Genomic DNA, 24988 nt, shown 5'->3' on the forward strand with positions numbered 1-24988 from the left:
GTAGGGGGATGGAGGTGTTGAGGGGATGTGGGGGATGGAGGTGTATGGGGGATGGAGGTATAGGGGGATGGAGGTATAGGGGGATGGAGGTGTAGGGGGATGTAGGGGGATGGAGGTGTTGAGGGGATGTAGGGGGATGGAGATGTAGGGGGATGGAGGTGTTGAGGGGATGTAGGGGGATGGAGGTGTAGGGGGATGGAGGTATGGGGGTATGGAGGTGTTGGCGGGATGTAGGGGGGTGGAGGTGTTGGGGGATGGAGGTGCTGGGGGGATGTAGGGGGATTTAGGTGTTGGGGATGGAGGTGTTGGGGGGATGTAGGGGGATGTAGGGGGATGGGGGGATGTAGGGGGATGGGGGGTGTAGGGGGGGATGTAGGGGGCTGGAGGTGTTGGGGGATGTAGGTGTTGGGGGATGGAGGTGTTGGGGGATGGAGGTGTTGGGGGGATGTAGGGGGATGGAGGTGTTGGGGGGATGTAGGGGGATGGAGGTGTAGGGGGATGGAGGTGTTGGGGGATGTAGGGGGATGGAGGTGTAGGGGGATGGAGGTGTTGGGGGGATGTAGGGGGATGGAGGTGTAGGGGGATGGAGGTGTTGGGGGGATGTAGGGGGATGGAGGTGTTGGGGGGGATGTAGGGGGATGGCGGTGTTGGGGGGATGGAGGTGTAGGGGAGGGAGGTGTTGGGGGATGGAGGTGTAGGGGGATGGAGGTGTTGGCAGAATGTAGGGGGATGGAGGTATGAGGGGGATGGAGGTATGAGGGGGATGGAGGTATGGGGGGGATGGAGGTGTAGGGGGGGACGGAGGTGTAGGGGAGGACAGAGGTATAGGGGGGACGGAGGTATGGGGGGATGGAGGTATGGGGGGATGGAGGTGTAGGGGGGGGTTGGAGGTCTAGGGGGGGACGGAGGTGTAGGGGGGGATGGACGTCCATAGTGAAGAGGAGGCAGTTCGAGGCAGGATACTGGAAATTGTTACAGGGACCCAGGGTGTCAGAAGAATCACGAATGTAGGTGGGAGGAAAGATTTTCTGCCCTTGTACAGTCTCTTCATGCAGTCGAAGGTCTGGGCGGCACGTTTAACAGGCACCCAGAAACCCGCACTCCCCCTCCCTGGGCAGCCCACGCTCCCCCTCCCCCTCCCTGGGCAGCCCACCCTCCCCCTCCCCCTCCCTGGGCAGCCCACCCTCCCCCTCCCCCTCCCCAGGCGGCCCGCGCTCCCCCTCCCCGGGCGGCCCGCGATCTCCCTTCCACCTTTTTCTGGCCACTGCTCCACCCACCCCTGCTGACCTTCTTTGGTCATCCTCCTCACAACTTGCATTGTTACCACCCTGTCTCAATAGTCTGGCATCTACAGTCACTACCGAAAGAGGACAATGCAGCAGCAACTCCGTTAATAATGCAAAAATTCAACCTTGCCAGGTACACACTACTTATGTGCAGTTGTGAATGTGAACTTTCTAATTTGTCGCTGGCGGGGAACTTAATTTTGGCGATCTGGCCTTTTTATAAGCATGCATGACATGTTCGTGCATTCGAAAGGGTTCTTGACATTGATTGTTGGGAAGCTTGACCCAACTTTAAAGTCCCGAGAACAGAATTGCTAACGTTCATCAAGAAACTGATGTTTGGCCTCACGCCTGCACACAGATCTCTCTCCACAGATACTGCCAGACCTGCTGAGCTTTTAAAAACAAAAAAACTGCGGATGCTGGAAATCTTATTTCAACTCTTTCTTGGACTCGAACGCAAGTTTTGTCGAAGGGTCATGAGGACTCGAAACGTCAACTCTTTTCTTCTCCGCCGATGCTGCCAGACCTGCTGAGTTTTTCCAGGTAATTCTGTTTTTGTTCTGCTGAGCTTTTCCTGCACTTTGTTTTTATTTTGTACTGAAAACAGCTACTTGTAGGTAAATCAGTGCCTGATCAGCAAGAGTTATTCATGGAAAAGACTGTGAGGATTCTGAGCAAGTCTGTTCCATTAAAGAAAAAAGGGTAGTACTAACAAATCCACAGCCCCGTGAATGTCAAGGGGTTTAAAGAAGACGTTAAAGAAAAATAGGGAAGTTTATGACAAATTCCAATGGCTCAACACTACAGAAAAACACTACAGAAAACCTAGAGGAGGATAAAAATTGTAGGAGTGAAATTAAAAAGAAAATTAGGAAAGCAAAGAGAGGGAATGAAAAGTATTGGTAAGTAAAATCAAGGAAAGCCCAAAGATACTTTAGAGATACATGAAAAGCAAGAGGATAATTAAAGAAAGAGTCGGGTCTAATAGGGCCCAGAAGGGCGGAGAATGTGCGTGGAGGCAGAGAACATTGGTATGGTTCTTAATGAATACTTTGCATCTGTTTCCACAAAAGTGAGTGATGATACAGGCTTTGCAATCAGACAGGAGGAGTGTGAAATATTAGATGAAATTAACATAGTGAGAGAGAATGCATTGAGGGGTTTAACATCTTTGGAAGTGGATAAATCTCCAGGCCCAGGTGAAATGTATTCAAATGGTCCTGACCACCATTTTCCAATCCTCTCTGATTAAGATGTGGTGCTAGAGGACCGGAGGACAGCTAACATTGTACTTTAGTTTAAAAAGGGAGAAAGGGACGGACCAAGTAATTCTGAAGGGCAAGTTAAATCATCATTTAAAAAGTCATGGATTAATCAAAGAGAGTCAGTAGGGATTTGTTAAGGGAAGATCATGTTTGCTAACCTAATTCAATTGTTTGAGGAGTTGAGGTTGATGAGGGGAGGGCATTTGATATAGTCAATATGGATTTTAACAAGGCTTTTATAAGGTCCCATATGTCAGACTGGTCACAAAGATAAAAGCCCATGGGATCCAAGGCAAAATGGCAAGTTGGATCCAAAATTGACTCAGGGGCAGGAAGCAAAAGTTGATGCTTGCTTTTCTGACTGGAAGACTGTTTCCAGTGGGGTTCCACTGGGCTGTTTGAACTTCAATGCAGGTGGTATGATTGAAAAGTTTTAAGTCGATACAAAAATTGGCTGAAGAAGAAAGCTGTAGACTGCAGGAAGATATCAATTGGGTCCAGTCAGGTGGATAAAACAGGGGCAAAAGGAGTTTAGTCTGGACAAGTATGAGGTAATGTATTTGGGGAAGGCAAACAAGGCAAGTGAATCCACAGTAAACAGGAGGATATTGAGAAGTGTGGAGGAACAGTGGGATCTTGGAGTACAAGTCGACTGATCCCTGAAGGTGGCTGGACAGGTAGATAAGGTGGTTAAGAAGGCAAGTGGGACACTTTCCTTTAGTAACTGAGGCACAGAATATCAGAGCAGGGAGGTTGAAATGGAATGTATAAAACACAAGTTAGACCACAGCTGGAGTACTGCATACACTGCGCTATAGGAAAGGTGTGATTTCATTACAGCGGGTACAGAGGAGATTTACGAGGATGTTGCCTGGAATGGAGTATTTTAGTGTTGAGGAAAGATTGGATAGGCTGGGTTGGTTTTTATTGGAACAGAGGAGGCTGACGGGAAACATAATTGAAGTGTCCAAAATGATGAGGGCTCTAGATGGAACGCATAGGAAGACTCTATTCCCATTGATTGAGTTTCCATAACCAGGGGACAGAGATCTATGCTAAGAGGTAGGAGGTTTAGCAGGGATTTGTTAATCATTGTCGGGCAGGCTCCAGGGTTCAAACAAGGCTCAGTGGGAACACTATTACTGTACTTTCAAAGCGTAGGCCACACAGCCAGAGAGCATGGAGGGAACATTGGCACTGATACTACTGGGCTTAGAGAATAGACACTGTTAACATTCTCGAGTTCCGAGTTCAACGCTAACAGTATTGAGTTCCAAGAAGACACAATACTAACACAACCGAGTTCACAGAATGCAGAGTTTTAACACAACTGAGTCCAGGGAATTCACAATGCTAGCTTGACCAAGCTTAGATAATGCAAAGTATTAACAGTTCAGAGAAAGCACAGAGTTAACATTACCAAGTTCATAGCATGTTCATCAAATTCAGATAACGGACAGCACGAATACAACCAAGGTCAGAGATTGCATAACATTAACTCCATTGAGTTGGGAGAATACAAGCACTGACATAACCGAGGTTGGAGAATTCACAGCACCAACATGACCGAGCTTGGAGAATTTACAACGCTAACATGGCTGAGCTTAATGAACTCACAGCAAAACATAACTGAGCATAGAAAATTCACAGCAGAAACATAACCGAGCTTAGAGAGCTCACAGAGCTAACATGACCAAGCTTAGTGAATTTACAGCACAAACATGACCGAGCTTAATGAGTTCATAGCGCTCACGTGACCAAGCTTAGAGAATCCACAGAGATAACATGACCGAGTTTAGAGAATTCACAGAGATAACATGACCGAGCTTAGTGAATTCATAGCATTCACATGACCAAGCTTAGTGAATTCACAGCGCAAGCATGAGCGAGCTTAGTGAATTCACAGCGCAAGCATGAGCGAGCTTAGTGAATTCACAGCGCAAGCATGAGCGAGCTTAGTGAATTCACAGCGCAAGCATGAGCGAGCTTAGTGAATTCACAGCGCAAGCATGACCGAGCTTAGTGAATTCACAGCGCAAGCATGACCGAGCTTAGTGAATTCACAGCGCAAGCATGACCGGACTTATGAATTCACAATGCTAATATAACAGAGCTTAGAGAATTCACAGCGCTCAAAGAATTCACAGCACACACATGACCAAGCTTATTGAATTCACAGCACAACCATGACCGAGCTTAGTGAACTCACCACGCTAACATAATAGAGCTTAGAGAATTCACAGCACTCAAAGAATTCACAGCACAACCATGACCACGCTTAGTGAATTCACAGCGCAACCGTGACCGAGCTTAGTGAATTCACAGCGCAAACATGACCGAGCTTAGTGAACTCACCACGCTAATATAACAGAGCTTAGAGAATTCACAGCGCTAACATGACCGAGCTTAGTGAACTCACCACGCTAATATAACAGAGCTTAGAGAATTCACAGCGCTAACATGATCGAGCTTAGTGAACTCACAGCAAAACATAACTGAGCATAGAGAATTCACAGCGTGACCATGACTGAGCTTAGAGAATTCACAGCAGAAACATAACCGAGCTTAGAGAGCTCACAGAGCTAACATGACCGAGCTTAGTGAATTCATAGCGCTCACATGACCAAGCTTAGAGAATCCACAGAGATAACATGACTGAGCTTAGAGAATTCACAGAGCTAACACGACCGACTTTAAAGAATTCACAGAGCTAACATGACCAAGCTTAGTGAATTCATAGCATTCACATGACCGAGCTTAGTGAATTCACAGCGCAAGCATGACCGAGCTTAGTGAATTCACAGCGCAAGCATGACCGAGCTTAGTGAATTCACAGCGCAAGCATGACCGAGCTTAGTGAATTCACAGCGCAAGCATGACCGAGCTTAGTGAATTCACAGCGCAAACATGACCGGACTTATGAATTCACAATGCTAAAATAACAGAGCTTAGAGAATTCACAGCGCTCAAAGAATTCACAGCACACACATGACCAAGCTTATTGAATTCACAGCACAACCATGACCAAGCTTAGAGAATTCACAGTGTTAATATAACAGAGCTTAGAGAATTCACAGCGCTCAAAGAATTCACAGCACACACATGACCAAGCTTATTGAATTCACAGCACAACCATGACCGAGCTTAGTGAACTCACCACGCTAATATAACAGAGCTTAGAGAATTCACAGCACTCAAAGAATTCACAGCACAACCATGACCACGCTTAGTGAATTCACAGCGCAACCATGACCGAGCTTAGTGAATTCACAGCGCAAACATGACCGAGCTAAGTGAATTCACAGCGCAACCATGACCGAGCTTAGTGAATTCACAGCGCTAACGTGACCAAGCTTAGTGAATTCACAGTGCTAACATGACCAAGCTTAGTGAATTCATAGCGCTAACATGACCGAGCTTAGAGAATTCACAGAGCTAACATGACCAAGCTTAGTGAATTCACAGTGCTAACATGACCAAGCTTAGTGAATTCACAGCGCTAACATGACCGAGCTTAGAGAATTCACAGCGTTAACATGACCGAGCTTAGAGAATTCACAGCACTAACATGACTGAGCCTAGTGAATTCACAGAGCTAACACTGCCGAGTTTAAAGAATTCACAGAGCTAACATTACCAAGCTTAGTGAATTCATGGCATTCACATGACCGAGCTTAGTGAATTCACAGCACAACCATGACCGAGCTTAGAGAATTCACAGTGTTAATATAACAGAGCTTAGAGAATTCACAGCGCTCAAAGAATTCACAGCACACACATGACCAAGCTTATTGAATTCACAGCACAACCATGACCGAGCTTAGTGAACTCACCACGCTAATATAACAGAGCTTAGAGAATTCACAGCACTCAAAGAATTCACAGCACAACCATGACCACGCTTAGTGAATTCACAGCGCAACCATGACCGAGCTTAGTGAATTCACAGCGCAAACATGAGCGAGCTAAGTGAATTCACAGCGCAACCATGACCGAGCTTAGTGAATTCACAGCGCTAACATGACCAAGCTTAGTGAATTCACAGCGCTAACATGACCGAGCTTAGAGAATTCACAGCGTTAACATGACCGAGCTTAGAGAATTCACAGCACTAACATGACTGAGCCTAGTGAATTCACAGAGCTAACACTGCCGAGTTTAAAGAATTCACAGAGCTAACATTACCAAGCTTAGTGAATTCATGGCATTCACATGACCGAGCTTAGTGAATTCACAGCGCAAGCATGACCAAGCTTAGTGAATTCACAGCGCAAACATGACCGGACTTATGAATTCACAATGCTAAAATAACAGAGCTTAGAGAATTCACAGCGCTCAAAGAATTCACAGCACACACATGACCAAGCTTATTGAATTCACAGTACAACCATGACCGAGCTTAGAGAATTCACAGTGCTAATATAACAGAGCTTAGAGAATTCACAGCGCTCAAAGAATTCACAGCACACACATGACCAAGCTTATTGAATTCACAGCACAACCATGACCGAGCTTAGTGAACTCACCACGCTAATATAACAGAGCTTAGAGAATTCACAGCACTCAAAGAATTCACAGCACAACCATGACCACGCTTAGTGAATTCACAGCGCAACCATGACCGAGCTTAGTGAATTCACAGCGCAAACATGACCGAGCTTAGTGAATTCACAGCACAACCATGACCGAGCTTAGTGAATTCACAGCGCTAACATGACCAAGCTTAGTGAATTCACAGTGCTAACATGACCAAGCTTAGTGAATTCACAGTGCTAACATGACCAAGCTTAGTGAATTCATAGCGCTAACATGACCGAGCTTAGAGAATTCACAGAGCTAACATGACCAAGCTTAGTGAATTCACAGTGCTAACATGACGAAGCTTAGTGAATTCACAGCGCTAACATGACCGAGCTTAGTGAATTCACAGCGTTAACATGACCGAGCTTAGAGAATTCACAGCACTAACATGACTGAGCCTAATGAATTCACAGAGCTAACATGGCCGAGTTTAAAGAATTCACAGAGCTAACATTACCAAGCTTAGTGAATTCATAGCATTCACATGACCGAGCTTAGTGAATTCACAGCGCAAGCATGACCAAGCTTAGTGAATTCACAGCGCAAACATGACCGGACTTATGAATTCACAATGCTAACATAACATAACTTAGAGAATTCACAGCGCTCAAAGAATTTACAGCACATACATGACCAAGCTTATTGAATTCACAGCACAACCATGACCGAGCTTAGCGAATTCACAGCGCAAACATGACCGAGCTTAGTGAACTCACAGCGCTAAAATGACCCAGCCTAGAGAATTCACAGCGCTAACATGACCAAGCTTAGTGAATTCACAGTGCTAACATGACCAAGCTTAGAGAGTTCACAGCGCTAACATGACCGAGCTTAGTGAACTCACCACGCTAATATAACAGAGCTTAGAGAATTCACAGCACTCAAAGAATTCACAGCACAACCATGACCACGCTTAGTGAATTCACAACGTTAACATGATTGAGCTTAGAGAATTCACAGCGCTAACATGACCGAGCTTAGTGAATTCACAGCGCTAACATGAGCAAGCTTAGAGAGTTCACAGCGCTAACATGACTAAGCTTAGTGAATTCACAGCGCTAAATGACCAAACTTAGAGAGTTCACAGCACTAACATGACCGAGTTTAGAGAATTCACAGCGTTAACATGACGGAGCTTAGAGAATTCACAGTGTTAACATGACCAAACTTAGAGAATTCACAGAGCTAACTTCAGTGAGCTTAGTGAACTCACAGCACTAACATGACCGAGCTTAGAGAATTCACTGCACTAACATGATCGAGCTTAGTGAATTCACAGCAGTAACAAGACTGAGGTTATAGAATTCACAGCACTAACATGACCAAGTTTAGAGAATGCACAGCGCTAACATGACCAAGCTTAGAGAATGCACAGCGCTAACATGACCGAGTTTAGAGAATGCACAGCGCTAACATGACCAAGTTTAGAGAATCGACAGAGCTAATGTGACCAAGCTTAGAGAATTCACAGAGCTAATGCTATTGAACTCAAAAAGCCAAAGAGTTTTAGCAAAACTGTGCGAGGACAAATACAGGGAGATGGTGGTGTAGTGACAACGTCACTAGTCGAGTAATCCAGAGGCCCAGGCTAATCCTCTGGGGATTATGTGCAAGCACCACCACAGCAGCTGGTGGAATTTAAATTCAATTAATAAAACTCTGGAATTAAAAGCTAGTTTCAGTAATGGCAGCCATGAACCTATCATTGATTCACCTATCCAGTTCACTAATGTTCTTCAGGGAAGGAAACCTGGTGTCATTTCCTGGCCTGGCTTAGACCCACCTCTTAATTGCCCTCTAAAATGGTCTAGCAAACCACTCAATTCGAGGACAATTAAGGATGGGAAACAGATGCTGACCTTTCCAGTGATGCCCACATCCTATGAGAGGTTAAAAAATATATAAATCACCTGGGCATGATTCACCAAAATATATCAATCTAGTATCAATATACAGTTGAGTAAAATGACTGAAGTCTAGCTCAGATTTATTAACTGATAGCTTTCTCTAGCAGATGGTTTTGTCTTTGTTAATACTGATAATCTTGCCACTCCCTGAGGCATTGGGACCATGCAGAGGGAGGATAAGGAAAGAAATCTAGACATCAACTCCCACAACATGATCTTGGGATATTACAGTATGTGTGGAAATGTTATATATTACACGTGAGGCAATTAGCAAGGGAAATGCATGATGAAGATTTCCTGAAGAACAGGTCTCAGACAAACTCAGTTATGCTGAGAAAACCATTACATAAAATGGCTCACACACTTCAGGACAGTGAGAAACCTTTTAATGAAGACACTAGTTGCCATATGCTTGAGAGAGAAACCAAGTAATTAGGATAGTATAAAACACACCAGTACCCATCAGAGGGGTGGAAATAAGTCAAGAAAGATGTTACATTGGAAATTTCAATTCAAGATGAACAGCCAAATGTTGAAATGAAGATTATTCACAACATGGAGAATAGCAAAACAGCTCTGGAAAGTCTTTTAAAGCTGAGAAATGATTTCTTGATATATAGGGAGAAATATACTTTCAGGCTTCGCTTGTCATTCAATGTATGTGAATATTCTCTGGTGATACAAATGGGTAGGAATCATTGTGATTGAGTAGATAGAAATAGATACATGATACTAATGAATTGTTTTGTCATAGCCATACTTTTAGATATTCAAGGGTAGAATTGTGAGGAAATGGTTAATCCTTGATGTTTAGTTTTTCAGTGGCTAACTGAGTTTCTGTTGGAATTGAAAAAAATCAGTTTGGTTACTAGCAGAGATTTTAAGCAATGAGCAATTAGCTACAAGCTGCAGTCAGACATTAGCCGGCAGCTCCTGGAGGCTGAAGGCCCCAGGAACCCCGATGCCAGGCTGGTAAGTGCCTGATTGGGAGTTATTCTCATTGGGTTCCTGAAAATGGCTGCACCAGAGTTACTATTGGTTCTCCACTCAGTGGACGGTGCCATCACTGTGGCCATTCCACTTCCAGTTTGTTTCGCCAAGTGTGATGTAACTGAGATTTATTTTAATTCTTTTAATGGGATGCAGGCATCACTGGTAAGGCCAGCATTTGTTACCCTTCGCTAATTGCCTTTGAAATTCGAAACAAGTTTAGCATCTATTCTCGATTTTGGCATATCTTCTCTAATTTAACTATACAGTGATTGATAACTATCATTTCTAATAATTTTATGTAAACAATGATAATTATTCGTAATAATAATTATAACTACACTGCGAGTTACCCTTAAAATAATAGGCACTGGAGATTTCGCTGCCTCCCAGGTTTTGAGCTCAAGGGGATGGCCTGACGCTCCTGTTTATATTTATTTTCCCTCAGGTGAAATTTATGGCATCAAAGGATTATATCTTCCCATTTTTCACTTAATAAACTTCAGTTTTAACACAAATGCCTTCAAAACTTATCTTGAATCACAATAATTGAACTGGATGAGCTATCACTTGCCTTGCATAAATGTTTCTTTTAGGAAGTTTATCCCGGGGCTGACAGCTGCTAAATCAAAGAAAGCTTCTCACTGATTGCTCATCTCCTAGAATCTTTGCCAGAAAGCCGATGGCTGGCAGCTCTTCAGACTCAGCAGCGCCATTCAGAGGTGGCCACTGCTGGGATTGCAAGGAGGCCCAGGATTATGGCCTCAGAGGTAAGTGGGGTGCCTCACTGGCACCAATCAAGCAGGCTCTGGCAAGTGCAGGTGGGGGAGGGGCAGTCAGCGTGAAGGGCAAGAGAGCTGTCTCGCCAAAGGGGTGGCTATTGTCGCCTCTGTGGGCTACAGGCTGTCTGAACAGGAGGCCACCCCATTATCCACCCCAGGAGCATTCCTGCCCAAGACAAATACCAGCATTGGCGGCATGAAACCCTTAAGCAGCCCTTTACTGGCTCCTTAAGGACCTCAGATGGCCTCAGGGCAGAAAGGTCGGCCTCGACCTTCCTGCCACTCACTTAATCAAAGTGATTTAAGAAGGTGGAAAAACTCAGCAGGTCCGGCAGCATCTGCAGAGAGGAATACAGTTAACGTTTCGAGTAGAATGACCCTTCAACAGTTCAGACTCAAAACGTTAACTGTGTTCCTCTCCACAGATGCTGTCAGACCTGCTGAGTTTTTCCAGGTATTTTTGTTTTTGTTTTGGATTTCCAGCATCTGCAGTTTTTTGCTTTTATCTTTGATTTAGGAAGGTGCCAAGCTCTCCATCCCATGCCTTGCCACCTGATGGAACACCCACCCCCACTTCACCCCCACCTCCCAATCCACTCCCAGGGGAGCATTAAATCCCACCCAATGACTGGAATCTTCCATTACGGAGTCTAAGCTCGGTGGCACAAGTGGAAGCCGGAGTAATTTCCGCTGTGGGGAGATCAATGATCTTGTGTTGGTCAGCTCATTAATTATGCATCCAGTGAGTCTCTTGATGGAGGATGGCAGGAAGTTGCTAAACCTGCTGTTACTTCATGGGGTCGATGCTCCGGGCACCATATTTAAAGGGCACCCAGACAGCCATTCATTCACTGTAGGCCAGCAGCTCTGGATTACTCATCCAGGAAGTCCCAGAGCAGACAACATGCAGCCCCATGGTTCAGCAAAGCCTCCCTCGTGATTCTGCTCCAGGTTGTCCAGGAAAAGCAGCAAGAGGCCCTTCATCTGACCATGGTGGCAATGACTGAGATTGCTGCATTCCTCTAGGCTAAGTGGCTTTGCCTACTCACTGCAACTGATTCTCTCATTAGGGCATCCGGCAGTTTAAGTGTGCAAGTGCACAGGGATGAGAGACAGCAGAAAGGCAGGGTTACCTGGAACCTGCATCATCCAGGTCTCACTGGATCTGTGAACAAATTGCAGTACTTAGTCTAGTGAGCATATTCCATTCAGGTTTCCCTCCACCTCCAAGCCAAAGGGCCAGTGCTAAGCCCTGTGACTGCCTCCATCTAGAAATGGAGTGCACCTCTTCCAGGCAAAGGACATCGTGGAGGACCAGAAATGGATGCTTCTCCTGTTCATACATGACTGTGCATGGAGACATTGCTCTTTAACCGGGGTGATGACAGCCGTGTGTAAAAACCCTCCCTCTGACACTATTCCGCTTGCCTCCACTACCCTCAAAACTCTATAGAGAGACCATTGCCTTGGCAGGATAGAAAGATGAATCACATGAGCCCTTGTCAGCCATGAGCATTCACCTGGGAGGATGGAGGTTTGGAGTCAGGAGTTTGCTGCTGTCCACCAGCCGTGTCCCTTGGAGACATCCACCTCCCTCCCTCCCTCCCGCCTGCCCTCCTTCCCTCCCTCCCTCCCTCACTGCCTCACTGCATCTGCAGCAGATGACAAATCGCACAGAATGAACAGCAGCTCCACACCTTGCTGGGATCTCGATGTTATGAGACCCATGAGTCAGGAACACACCTGCTGCCATGTGGGCTTCACCAGAGAGAGGAGAACACAACTGAGCATTTTTTAAAATATATTTGTTCATGGGATGTGGGCTCTACTGGCTAGGCCAGCATTTATTGCTCATCACCAATAGCCCTTGTTCAGAGGGCATTTAAGAGGCAACCACATCGCTGTTGGTCTGGAGTCACATGACAGCAGATTTCCTTCCCTGAAAGACATTTGTGAACCAGGTGGGTTTTTACAACAATTGACAATGGCTTCATGGTCATCATTAGACTTTTAATTCCAGATTTTTATTGAACTCAAATTCCACCATCCGTGTGGCAGGATTCGAACCCGGTTCCCCAGAGCATTACCCTGGTCTCTGGATTACAAGTCCAGTGACAATACTATAATGCCATTGCATCCCCCAAGGTTATCATCCAAGCCAGATGTTTCATCCGTTTCCATGACCCGACCATGAAACCTTCAGCTTCCTGACAATTACCCTGGAACTTCCACCCTAACGCATCCCACTTCCCCCTCTCACTGTGACTGTTCCCTCTGCTACCCAGTATCATCAGCTCAGCCCACCATCGACAGCACTGACCCTGCCCTCTAGGACCATCTCTTTAACACCATCCCTGCCTGGAAACGCCCTCCCCACTCAACTACTAGACCCAGACCCAAAAAGCAAGGCCCTTCCCTCCTTACCATGTCACTGCACCCTCACATTCCATCACTGCCTCCCTCCCCACCTCTCTCCCAATCCCAGACAGCCTGTCTTCCTTCTCCGCTCCACCCTACCTCACCCATCCTTAGCCTGTCTCCTATGTCCAGCCTCCACTCCACCTGACCCAACTTTTACCCTTCACCTGCCTACCGTGTCCAGCCTCCATTCCACCTTAGACCCCTACCACCCTTCCATTCTTCGCTTGCCTCCCATGCCCAGCCTTCGTGCAGTTTGACCTACCAGCAGCCAATATGAGTCAAGAGGCTGAGATTTGTGAGCAGTCCCCAAGAAGGGCAAAGCAGCATCTACTCAATTCAAAGTCATGGAAGAAATCAAGCTCACCTGTACACAGCTGTAAATGTGAAATTCTAATTTCTGACTGGTGGGGAACTTAATTTGGGGGTGGGGTGGGACTTAATTCCAGCAATGTGGCCTTTTAAGGAGCATGTATGACATGCTAACAAATGCTAAAGGAAGCTTGATCCACCTTTAACTAGTCTTTAGAGTCCCGAAAATGTCTCTTAAAGTTCATCCCACTGTCAGGAAACTGACTTTTGGCCCCCCTACAATACCCCACTCACCAAGCTTCCTGCTGCTGATGAAGATTCTGCCCATTGTGTACAGCTCTGGTCACCATATCACAAGAAAAATATAAATTGGAGATGAAGCAAAAACAATTCACATGAACTGAAATGATGTACCTATTGGGAAAGGATAAGCAGGCTGGGTACCTTATCACTTGAAATGAGAAGGCTGAAAAGAGGCCTTTAAAATTATGGAAAGTTTTGATAGACACAGAACAAATGTTTCCACTTGTGGAGAAGAGCAAAACGAGAGGCCATCAATGTAAGATAGTCACCAAGAAATTTCATTGGGAATTCAGAAGGTATTTCTTTATCCAGGGAGTGATGGGAATAAGGAACTGGCTACCAATGGGAATGGTTGAGGCAGTAGCACACAAGAGCATAAGAAATAAGAGCAGGAGTAGACCACACGGCCCATCGAGCCTGCTCCACCGTTCAATATTTATCATGGCTGATCTTGGGCTTCAACTCCACTTTCCCACCTGCTCCCATATTCCTGTCTATCCCAACCTTAAATATATTCAATGATGGAGCATCCACAACCCTCTGGGGTAGAGAATTCCAAAGGTTTACAACCCTTTGAGTGAAGTAATTTCTCCTCATCTCAGACCTAAATAATCAGTCCCTTCTCCTGAGACTGTGCCCCCGTGTTTTACATTCCCCAACCAACAGAAACAATCTCTCAGCTTCCACCCTATTGAAGCCCCTTCAGAATTTTGTAGGTTTCAATGAGATTGCCTCATTCTTCTAGACTTCAGAGAATATAAACCCAATTCACTCAGCCTCTCATCATAGGACAATCCCCTTAACCCAGGGGCCAATTTAGTGAACATTCACTATACCACTGCCAATGCAAGCATATTCTTTCTTAAATGTAGAGGCCAAAACTTCACAGGTATGGTCTCACCAAAACCTTGCACAATTGTAGCAAGACTAAATTATTTTTGTACTCCAATCTTGTAACTCTTTCGAGTACAAACACGTTTCTATCTGTTCCTATTTAGATGAAGTTACATTGTTTCATAGTTTGCCAATGTGAGATTTGAACTCTTGATCTTGGGGTTACAAACCCAGTACCATAACCACTTGGCTATTTAGGCCAAGCCCACTCTGATCTTGTACTCCAACATGCCATTTAACTTGCTAATTGCTTGCTACACCTGTATGAAAAATATTCTGTTTTTCTATTCTTATGATCAAAGTGAATAACTTCACAATTCCCTACATTATACTCCATCTGCCAACTTGTTGCCCACCCATCTCAGTCCTAACCTGTCTCTATCTCTGTGTCCTCCCCACAGCTTACCTTCCCACCCAGCTTGGTATCCTCAGCAAACTTTGATACATTACTCTCTGTCTTTTCATCTAAGTCATTAATACAGATTGTAAATAATTGAGGCCCCAGCTGTGATCATTGTGGCACTCCATTATCCACTGCCTACCAACTTGAAAAAGTCTTCTTTATTCCCACTGTCTGCTTTCTATCCATTAACCAATCCTCTATCCATGCTAAAATATTACCCCCAAATCCATGAGCCCTTATCTTGCCTATTAACCTTTTGTGAGGCACCTTATCCCATGCCAGGTACACAACATCTATCGGTTCCCCTTTATATACCCTACTAATTACATCCTCAAAAACCTCTAATAAATCTGTCAAACAGAATTATCCCTTAGTAAAACCATGTTGGCTTGTTTTAATCAAACAATGAGCCATAACTTCCAACTAGCGTCGGAAAGCGCTGACCCATAGTAATTAGAAGAAAAAATGCACATGTGCCTGGTCTTGAAAATTATGCTGACCCTTCCATTCGCCGGCTTGGGGCCTGTATCGAAAGACTCCTCGCAGACCCCAGCGAAACCTAGCTACAGTGGATTCAAGGAGGCCGCACCTTTTTTTGGAATTTGCTGCCGGAAAGCAGGTAAGTTTAAAGGCCCAGGGGAATTGACAGGCCAGGGAAAAGAGAAGCATCTAAGCTAAGTGGATAGGATTTGGGGGTTGGGAGGGTCAGGGATTCAGGATGATCCAGAGAGTGGGTGGGATATCTGGGGATGCTGGGGGGTGTTCCGGGTAAGGGGAGGTGGTGGTGGGTCATGGGTCGGTCGGAGGTCAGTTGGAAATGGAGGAGGGAGGGGTCAGAGGTCATGGGGGGTGGTGGGAAGGAGTGTTGGTTGGAGGTCCATAGGGAGTTAGGAGGGTCCGGGGCGGTGGGGGGGGAGTCAGAGTTCCGAAGGTTGGTATTGGGGAGGTTGGTGGGTGAGGGTGTGGGGTGGGGGGGGTGGAATCATTGGGATGAGGGTTGCTGGGGAGTGTGGGTTGCAGTGTGGTGGGGGTTGGGGGGGTGGTTCTGGGGTGGGCGGTTCAGGGGTGTGGGGGGAGCCCCATGGGGTTGGTCTGGGTCTTTATAATTGTTAGCCAGAAGTTAGAAGAGTTTTTAATTCTTTTAACTTTTTCTGTTTAACTATTGGGATAACCCCAGCAGAACCGTCCAAAGTTTGCGATTTAAATCACATTTTTGGATGGTTCCCAGTGCAAGCGAATTGTGCAGAGCAGGTGTGTACTTCTGGGCAATTGCCGTGCAAACCCTTACCTGGGAACTTCCGAGAGGGATTCCCCAGTGCATCTTTGGGATCCCCCCCAAATCTGACGCTGGGGAGTTCAGAGGTTACAGCCCTATGTTTTTTTTAGTGCATTGTTGAGACTTCCTTAAAAATAGATTACAGCAATTTCCCAACAACTGATGTTCGGCTAACTGGCCTGTAGTTCACAGTTTTCTCTCTCTCTCTCCTTTCTTGAAAAGTGTAATAGATTCCAATCTAATGGAAATGTTTCTGAATCTAAGGAATTTTGGAAAATCATAGCCAGCACATCAGCAGCTATCTCTTTGTGAACCCTAGGGCGTAGGCCATCAGGTCCCAGGGAGTTGTCAGGTTTTAGTCCCTTAAGTGTTATCAATAATTATCTGATAATATTAATTTAATTAATTTCTTCACTCTTTTTAGCCCCGAGGTTACCATCTATTTCTGGATTGAAACTTGTGTCTTTCACAATGCTGCTGCCATTTTCACATTCCCTATGATAATTTCTTCTGTCTCTGCTTCTAAGTGGCCAACGTTCACTTTAGTTACTCTCTTCCTAGTATAGATACGTTTAAGGGGAATCTAGATAAGCATATGAGGTGAAGGGAATAGAGAGTCAAACTGATAGAATTAGATGAGAAAGTCTCGACTGGGGCATAAAAATTGGCATGGACTAGATGGGATGAATGACCTATTGCTGTTCTGCAAGGGCTGCAAGCTGGTCTCCGGTCACTCTTGAGAAGAGAGAGTGAGAAAATCAATGTGCCATGTGAGTTTATTTCTCAGGTACAAGCAAACATTTCACCACATGAATTAGAAGAAACAACCCATTCAACGGGCATTGTAATGTAGGAAAATGTGAGGTTGTCCATTTTGGCAAGTGTGGTGGGGGTTGGCGGGGGGGGGTGTTCTGTGGGTTGGGGGTGTTCTTTGGGGTGGGGGGAATGAATTCCCATGGGGGGAGGTTGGGGCATATTATCTAAATGGTGAGAGATTGCAGAGCTCTGAGATGCAGAGGGATCTGGATGTCCTAGTGCATGAATCACAAAAGGTTAGTATACAGTTGCAACTAGTAATTAGTAAAGCTAATAGAACGTTATTGTTTATTGTGAGGGGAATGGAATACAGGAGTAGGGAGGTTATGCTTCCATTATACAGGGCATTGGTGTGACCACATCTGCAGTATTGTATACAGTATTGGTCTCCTTATTTAAGGAAAGATGTAAATGCATTAGAAAGAGTTCATAGAAGGTTTACCAGATTAATACCTGGAAGGGGTGGCTTATCTTATGAGGAAAGGTTGGACAGGCTGGGCTTGTATTCACTGGAGTTTAGAAGAGTAAGAGGCGACTTGATTGAAAGATATAAGATCCTGAGGGTAGTTGACAGGGTGGATGTGGAAAGGATGTTTCCTCTTGGGAGAAAATCTAGAATGAGGGGTTACTGTTTCAAAATAAGGAGTTGTCCATTTAGAATAGAGATGAGTAAAGTTTTTTCTCTCTCAGAGGGTTGAGAGACTTTGGAAGTGTCTTCCTCAAAAGGTGGTTGAGGCAGAGTCCTTGAATATCTTTAAGGCAGAGGTAGATAGATCTTTGACAAGCAAGAGGGTGAAAGGTTATCAGCGGTAGGCAGGAATATGAGGTTAAAATCAGATCAGCCTTGATCTTATCGAATGGTGGAGCAGGCTTGAGGGGCCGAGTGGTCCCAGTTTGTATGCTCATATGTACGTCCTCCATGACCTGGTGCTGATTTTCTTACCTGTTCTCGCGGCCAGCAGGAAACACAGTTGCAAGGCATGTAAATACCTCTTCTCCATCTCACCCCGATCAGAATTATTTCTTCCCAAATTCCCATCAGTGCCATTTGACAGTTCATGTAAATTCCTGTCATCCTGATCTTTGGGCTTTCCTTCAGATATTTTTTTGAAGCTCCCAACAGTGCAGTTTTGTAATGCATTAAGGCAGTCATAAGCAGTTGCCATTTGTTTTATGAATGTTGCTTTGTAATCCTTCGCTTTTATATGTGGTAAATGCAGGGCTTCCAGAATTTTTGTATGGTTAGTTGAATCAAAAATTGAGTTGCGTTTTATGGGCTTTGTTGAAGGTTTCAATGTGATTTTAGGTGAAATTCTTCTTTCAACAGTTTCTAAGTCCAGTACTGGTATGTACATTTCTGCACTTACTTTACCTCCACGAAACAATCGACTGACCTTATTAGCATTAGCCAAAGCATCTTCATAATTGTCAGCTTCTTGCTGCTCCAGAATAAGCCAATAATATACTCGAAGAACACCTCCTATTGGGGAAGAAACCACTTCAGTATTAAAATCAAATTCTAACCCTCAGAATACAGAATTCCGGCCAAACATTACTCCTGTTCTTGACGGGGGGGGGGGTGGGGGGGGGGGTGGGTTGTGAGTAATGCAATGTTATCCCACTCCAGAATCAGATTCAATATCTGCAGGGAATTCCTGATGTGTCACTTCAAGAGACTGCTATGGAGGCAGGGCTATCCCAGTATCCATGGCAGCAATGAATGTACACTGGATGCAGTGAAGAAAGTGGTTGAAGGCTTTCTGGAAATAGAATCCAAACAATCATGTCAAGACAGTAAAAAAAAATACCCGTGCTAACAAATAATGATATGTTAATTATATTATTAGGATACATAGGTGAAGGGCATTGTTTAATTAAGTACTTTGAACACATAAATAGGGGAAGGGGCTGTCCGTTTGATCTTTTGTTAATTTGTCCTCTTTATTTGTTAATCAAAAGGGCACAAATAGGGTACACCCCTTTAAGAGTCTGCCAATTAGTTAATTTGATTAATTGTTTAGTTCATAGGGAGTCAAAAGAACATAAATAGAGGACAGCTGGGACACTGGGAGTGGAGCTATGGGACTGAGTGAAGTCAGTAAACTCTCTTAGTAAAGAAAAGTTCTGTGTTTAGGTTTTGACTTCACCAACAGAAGGATTTCTGTCTGTCCACAGAACCATACCACAAACCCGCTGGAATTTTTTGAAGTGGTGTCTATTAGTTACGTACAGAGTGCATTAATATTAGTAACACTGCTATTGATTGGATGGTGGGTGGAAGGGCAGAGCTTGTCATAAGGAGCATAAGAGGCCACAGGGGGTGGGTGGAAGGGTAGTGCTTGGAATTGGAGAAATGAGGGGCCATAGGGGGATGGGTGAGGGGCATGAGCTGGCATGGATGGGGCATGATGAGTGTTTGGAGGGTGAGGGAGTGTGAGACATGTGTGTTTTTGTTTCAACTGGAACCAAATCCCAATACACCAAGCTAGGCCTTTTAATCAGCCGAGAGCCCCTGTGGCTTCCTCCACACTTTGTCCCGGATCGGCTGGCCCAATTCCAGCATGCCGCACCTCCCCCCCGCCCCAGCAATGAAGATCACACCTTTGCAGACACTTTCTACTGAGGTGAGAAAACTGAGTTAGGAATTTTTCCCAGTTCCTGCTAACTGCCTCAAGAATGAAAATCCAGGCCAATGTTTCAGGTTGATGACTTTTCCTGCATCCACAATATTTTGCTTCTAAAATCAACAACATACTTTGTTAACTCTAAACCCACACTGCCTGCTACAGGAGACTGTGCTGATCAATATTTAAAGGGAATTTGCATCTCTAGGCACTAATAACATGGTGGTAACTGTGTGTAACTGCATTTCAGATTTTGTCATCATTGTGGTTTCTCTTTGAGCAAAGGGAAAGGTAGAACACATCCTGATGCAACGAAGCACAACTGGATAAAGCCCACTTTCCAAAATGAATAGGCAGAAGCGGGAAGCTTCACAGCTCATTGAATGGGACAGTGGATAGGCTGCTGAAGTAAGAGGGGAAATGGCAAGAACAGGTTGGTGAAGGCAAACCAGGGGAGAGCAGTTAGTCTGAACTTCATGTGGAATATCAAGTGTTTAAATAGCCAGTGACTTAGCCATGATTTATTCAAGTAGCTATTTGACAAATCACACAGTTGAGGATGCTTTTATGTTTCGAACATTCACAGAGATGGTTTGGAGGAAGAGCAGAACCTGCCAGGCACTTAACGTTGCAAAACTCCTGCCTCATCCTCACCACCTCCATCATTGAGTGTTTTCTGCTTCAGCATCACCCCAGAGACACACACCATACAGGAAGTATAGTTCTCTAGGAGGATTTCCATAGGATCATGCCCCAAGCATGAGGATGACAACGAGGATCTGCAAGTGGAAGAGAAACAAGCCGCTCAGCTTCGTAATGCTTGGCTAAAGAACTTAGGGACCCAGAGCTCAGAGACATGGACTTAGAAATTTCATTTATGATGCATCCCATTTTACAGGCACAAAACAGGTGCCTAAGGGTGCAACACGGAGTGAGGTGCCTAAGGGTGCAACACGGAGTGAGGTGCCTAAGGGTGCAATACGGAGTGAGGTGCCTAAGGGTGTAACTCGGAGTGAGGTGCCTAAGGGTGCAACGCAGAGTGAGGTGCCTAAGGGTGCAACATGGAATGAGGTGTATGCACGTTCATCCCAAATGGAATTTTGCCACTGCCATATTGGATAGATCTCCTCGATAGGCAAGCAGGGAATGCTGGAAGTATTTAAAAGGTTCTTAGAATATTTAAATCAGGGTCTTGACACTTGTTGGAGAACATTTCCTGAAATTGGTTTCCCTCAAGGTGGTCTCAACACTTGATAAACTGCCCCAGAAAATCATGGTGCCATCAGGCAGCAAAGACCATCAGCAGTGCTATATAAGGGCTTATCCCATTACTTAGAAGCTAGTAGCTGGTTTGTCCTTCATGGCTGCTGGTTAACATCTGAACATTTTTAAACCTATTTCCTGCTATCTGCAGTTGAATTCTGAATTCAGTTAACAAGCTTATCTGGTGCTACACTGCTTTTATCTGACCTTTCAACAGTTATATTACAGTCATGGGTGGTCTGGCAGGTCACCAGCAGGGACTGGAGGATGAATGTGCCAGATGTTAAGCAAAACTGACCTGCAGTTTGCTACTTTCTGTCTCACTCCTTTCCTGAATAGAAGAATTATATTTGCCATTTTCCAATCTGATGGGAATTTTGGAAAATTACAACCAATGTATCTACTACCTCAGCAGCCACTTCTTTTAATACTCTAGGATGAAGTCCATCAGGACCTGGGGACTTGTCAACTTTTAGTTCTAATAATTTTCTCAGTCCCCTTTCCCTGGAGATTGTAATTAAGGTCCTCCCTCCCTTTTACCTTTTGATTTATGGCTGAGATAGACGGATAGACAGATTTTTAATCAGTAAGGGAATTGAGGGATATGGAGGAAAGGCAGGAAAGTGGAATTGGGATTATCAGATCAGCCATGATCTCATTGAATGGTGGAGCTAACTCGATGGGCCGAATGACCTACTTCTGCTCCTACATCTTATGGTTCACAATTATTTATGGGATGTTATTTATATCCTCTATAGTGAAGAAAGATACAAAATATCTGTTCAATTAATCCACCATTTCCTTATTTTCCATTATTAATTCCCCATTCTCACTCTCTAGAAGACCGTTGCTCACTTTACTTACTCTTTTACTTTTTAAATGCCTGTAAAAACTCTTACTACCTGTTTTCATATTTCTAGCTTGCTTTATCTTATACCCTAATTTCTGCCTCATTATTATGATTTTAGTTATTCTTTGCTGTTTTTTATATCCTGTCCAATCTTCTGACTTGCCACTAATCTTCACGAAATTGTATACTTTTTCTTTCAATTTGATAATATCTTTAATTTCCTTAGTTAGCCATGAATGGTGTGTCCTACCCCTAGAGTTTTTCTTTCTCTTTGGTATCTTTGTTGAATGTTGTGAAATATCTCTAATTGTCTGGCACTACATCTCTACTGACATATCCCTTAACCTAATTTCCCAGTTCACTTTAGCCAGCTGTGTTTTCATGCCCTCATAATTGTCCTTATTTAAGTTTAAAACAGTAGTCTCAGACACACTCTTCTCTCCCTCAAGCGGAATGTGAAATTTAATCATGTTATGATCATTGCTACCTAGGGGCACTTTTACTATGTTATAACCTCCAATTATTTCTTGCTAATGCTCTGCCCAATGGTATAACTGCTGTTCAGAGACCTATGAACTTGTCCAACAGCATTTTCTAAACCTTGTTATGCTTAATCTCCCCCCATCCTGACTCTACTTCATGATCTTTGAACCAAGATCCTTTCTCACTGATGTCCTTTTGTCACCCTGATGCCCTGCAATGTCTGCAGTTTAGACTCCACATCAATAACTCTGAGCTAAAGTTGCCGCAGGTGTGGTTGTTGGTATCACAATGCTCTCCAAAATTTCACACAGGGCATCTGCCATCTGCCTGCTTGAATAGATGCAAGAGATTCCGCGGAACTAATTTGAAGAAGAACAGGGGAGTTATTCCCAGTGTCCTGGCCAACATTTATCCCTCAATCAATATCACAAAAAATAAATTATCTGGTAACTCACAGATTGTTGTTTGTGGGAGTTTGCTGTGTGCAAATTGGTTTATGTGTTTGCTACAACAGTGACTACCCTTCAAGAAACACTTCACTGTCTGTAAAACATTTTTAGATGTCTGGTCGTCGTGAAAAACATGATACAAATACAAGTCTTTCTTTCTTTTTAATTGGAAGCCCTCTGAACCCCAGTTAAAGCTGAGGCAGTGATAGCTACCATTCCAGAAGTCCTTGGCACCTCCTAATGGATCTGAATTTACAGCCGATGTTTCCTGAACTGCCACATTCTCCAGTGTTTTATTTCTGCTACAATAAGGTTTCCTCACTGCACTGTAGATAAAGAATGCAGACTCCTTCCACTGCTCCATTACCCCAGGGATCATGGGGCACAGTACCTGGAGAATAGCTTTCACTTGAAATGATGACAGGATAGCTGCTTCCCCACCACCCACTCTGCCAGTGCCCTTGTCAGTGCATTGTGATGCTGCAATCTGCAGCCAGACCCTCTGGGCTCAAAGATGCGCAGGTTTTCTCACCATGACCATCTGAAGGGTCCTCAGTGGAATCTCAGGGCCCTTCTACCTCACCAGGAGCACTAGGATTAAAGGAATGTGTAAAACAGCTTGGCAGGAAGGTGATTCTTAATTATTTCTGTCAAATATTGGTGGAGTAAACTGGAATTGGTGTTGGTGTTAATTTTTGTAGTAAAGTGATGGTAATAGTAAGCAAGGTGGTGATAAGGATTGTGGAACTGTTGGTACACTGGGAATGGCAGCAATTGTTCAGATAAAGCATTCTTGGATAAGTTCTAATAACACTCTCTATCCCACCCTGATTTAGCATGTTATATGGAAAGATTCCACATCATTTCAGATTCCCTGCAGATGTAAATTAAGTAAGACTTCAGTGAGTTGCTTGAATCTTACATTATTCAACCCTAGCCCTACAACTTTCAATGTTCCATGTTTGTACTGGCAGTTCCCACATACCTTGAAGGAGTAGTTTAGCACAATGGATACATGGGTGCCTTGACAAGTACACCACATTTCCTTGCAAACATTTGGGAAAGCTGAGAAGTGCTTGCTGTACAGCGTGCAGGCCATTTCTGGAACAGTCAATCACGAGTATCTGCTTGGTTTCATCTCCAGCAGATATTGTAATCCCAGTTTTACAAAACTGAAATAAAAAGGATGAATGATTTATCACTTTACTGCTCTGAGATATTTTGCACACTTCTTCAGAATCTAATCCAGGACTATTTGATGAGACAGTGTAGAGGGAGCTTTACTCTGTATCTAACCCCGTGCTGTACCTGTCCTGGGAGTGTTTGATGGGGACAGTGTAGAGGGAGCTTTACTCCGTATCTAACCCCATGCTGTTCCTGCCCTGGGAGTGTTTGATGGGGACAGTGTAGAGGGAGCTTTACTCCGTATCTAACCCCGTGCTGTACCTGTCCTGGGAGTGTTTGATGGGGACAGTCTGGAGGGGGTTTTACTCTGTATCTAACCCTGTGCTGTACCTGCCCTGGAGTGTTTGATGGGGACAGTGTAGAGGGAACTTTACTCTGTATCTAACCCTGTGCTATACCTGTCGTGGGAATGTTTGATGGGGACAGCGTAGAAGGAGCTTTACTCTGTATCTAACCCCGTGCTGTACCTGTCCTGGGAGTGTTTGATGGGGACAGTGTAGAGGGAGCTTTACTCTGCATCTAACCCCGTGCTGTACCTGCCCTGGAGTGTTTGATGGGGACAGTGTAAATGGAGCTTTACTCTCTACCTAATCCCGTGCTGTATCTGCACTGGGACAGTGTAGGGACAGTGTAGAGGGAGCTTTACTCTGCATCTAACCCCGTGCTGTACCTGTCCTGGGAGTGCTGGATAGGGACAGTGTAGAGGGAGCTTTACTCTGTATCTAACCCCATGCTGTACCTGTCCTGGGAGTGTTGGATGGGGACAGTGTAGAGGGAGCTTTACTCTGTATCTAACCCTGTGCTGTATCTGTCCTGGGAGTGTTTGATAGGATAGTGTAGAGGGAGCTTTACTCTGCATCTAACCCCGTGCTGTACCTGTCCTGGGAGTGTTTGATGG

At 44.7% G+C, this 24988-nt stretch overlaps 1 protein-coding gene across 2 annotated transcripts in view; it reads right to left on the reverse strand.

Annotated features, from left to right (window-relative positions):
- The window catches only part of LOC121292987, a 228994-nt gene that overhangs the window by 92372 nt on the left and 111634 nt on the right, over positions 1–24988 (reverse strand). For both annotated transcript variants that reach the window (XM_041215514.1, XM_041215515.1), the window contains exons 14-15: positions 23891–24077; positions 18180–18716 (exon numbers count right to left, since the gene is read on the reverse strand). In XM_041215514.1, the coding sequence (XP_041071448.1) occupies positions 18180–18716; positions 23891–24077 (724 nt within the window). The remainder of the gene's footprint in view (positions 1–18179; positions 18717–23890; positions 24078–24988) is intronic.

The sequence above is a fragment of the Carcharodon carcharias genome, chromosome 21, assembly GCF_017639515.1.
Source record: "Carcharodon carcharias isolate sCarCar2 chromosome 21, sCarCar2.pri, whole genome shotgun sequence".
Taxonomy (NCBI): domain Eukaryota; kingdom Metazoa; phylum Chordata; class Chondrichthyes; order Lamniformes; family Lamnidae; genus Carcharodon; species Carcharodon carcharias.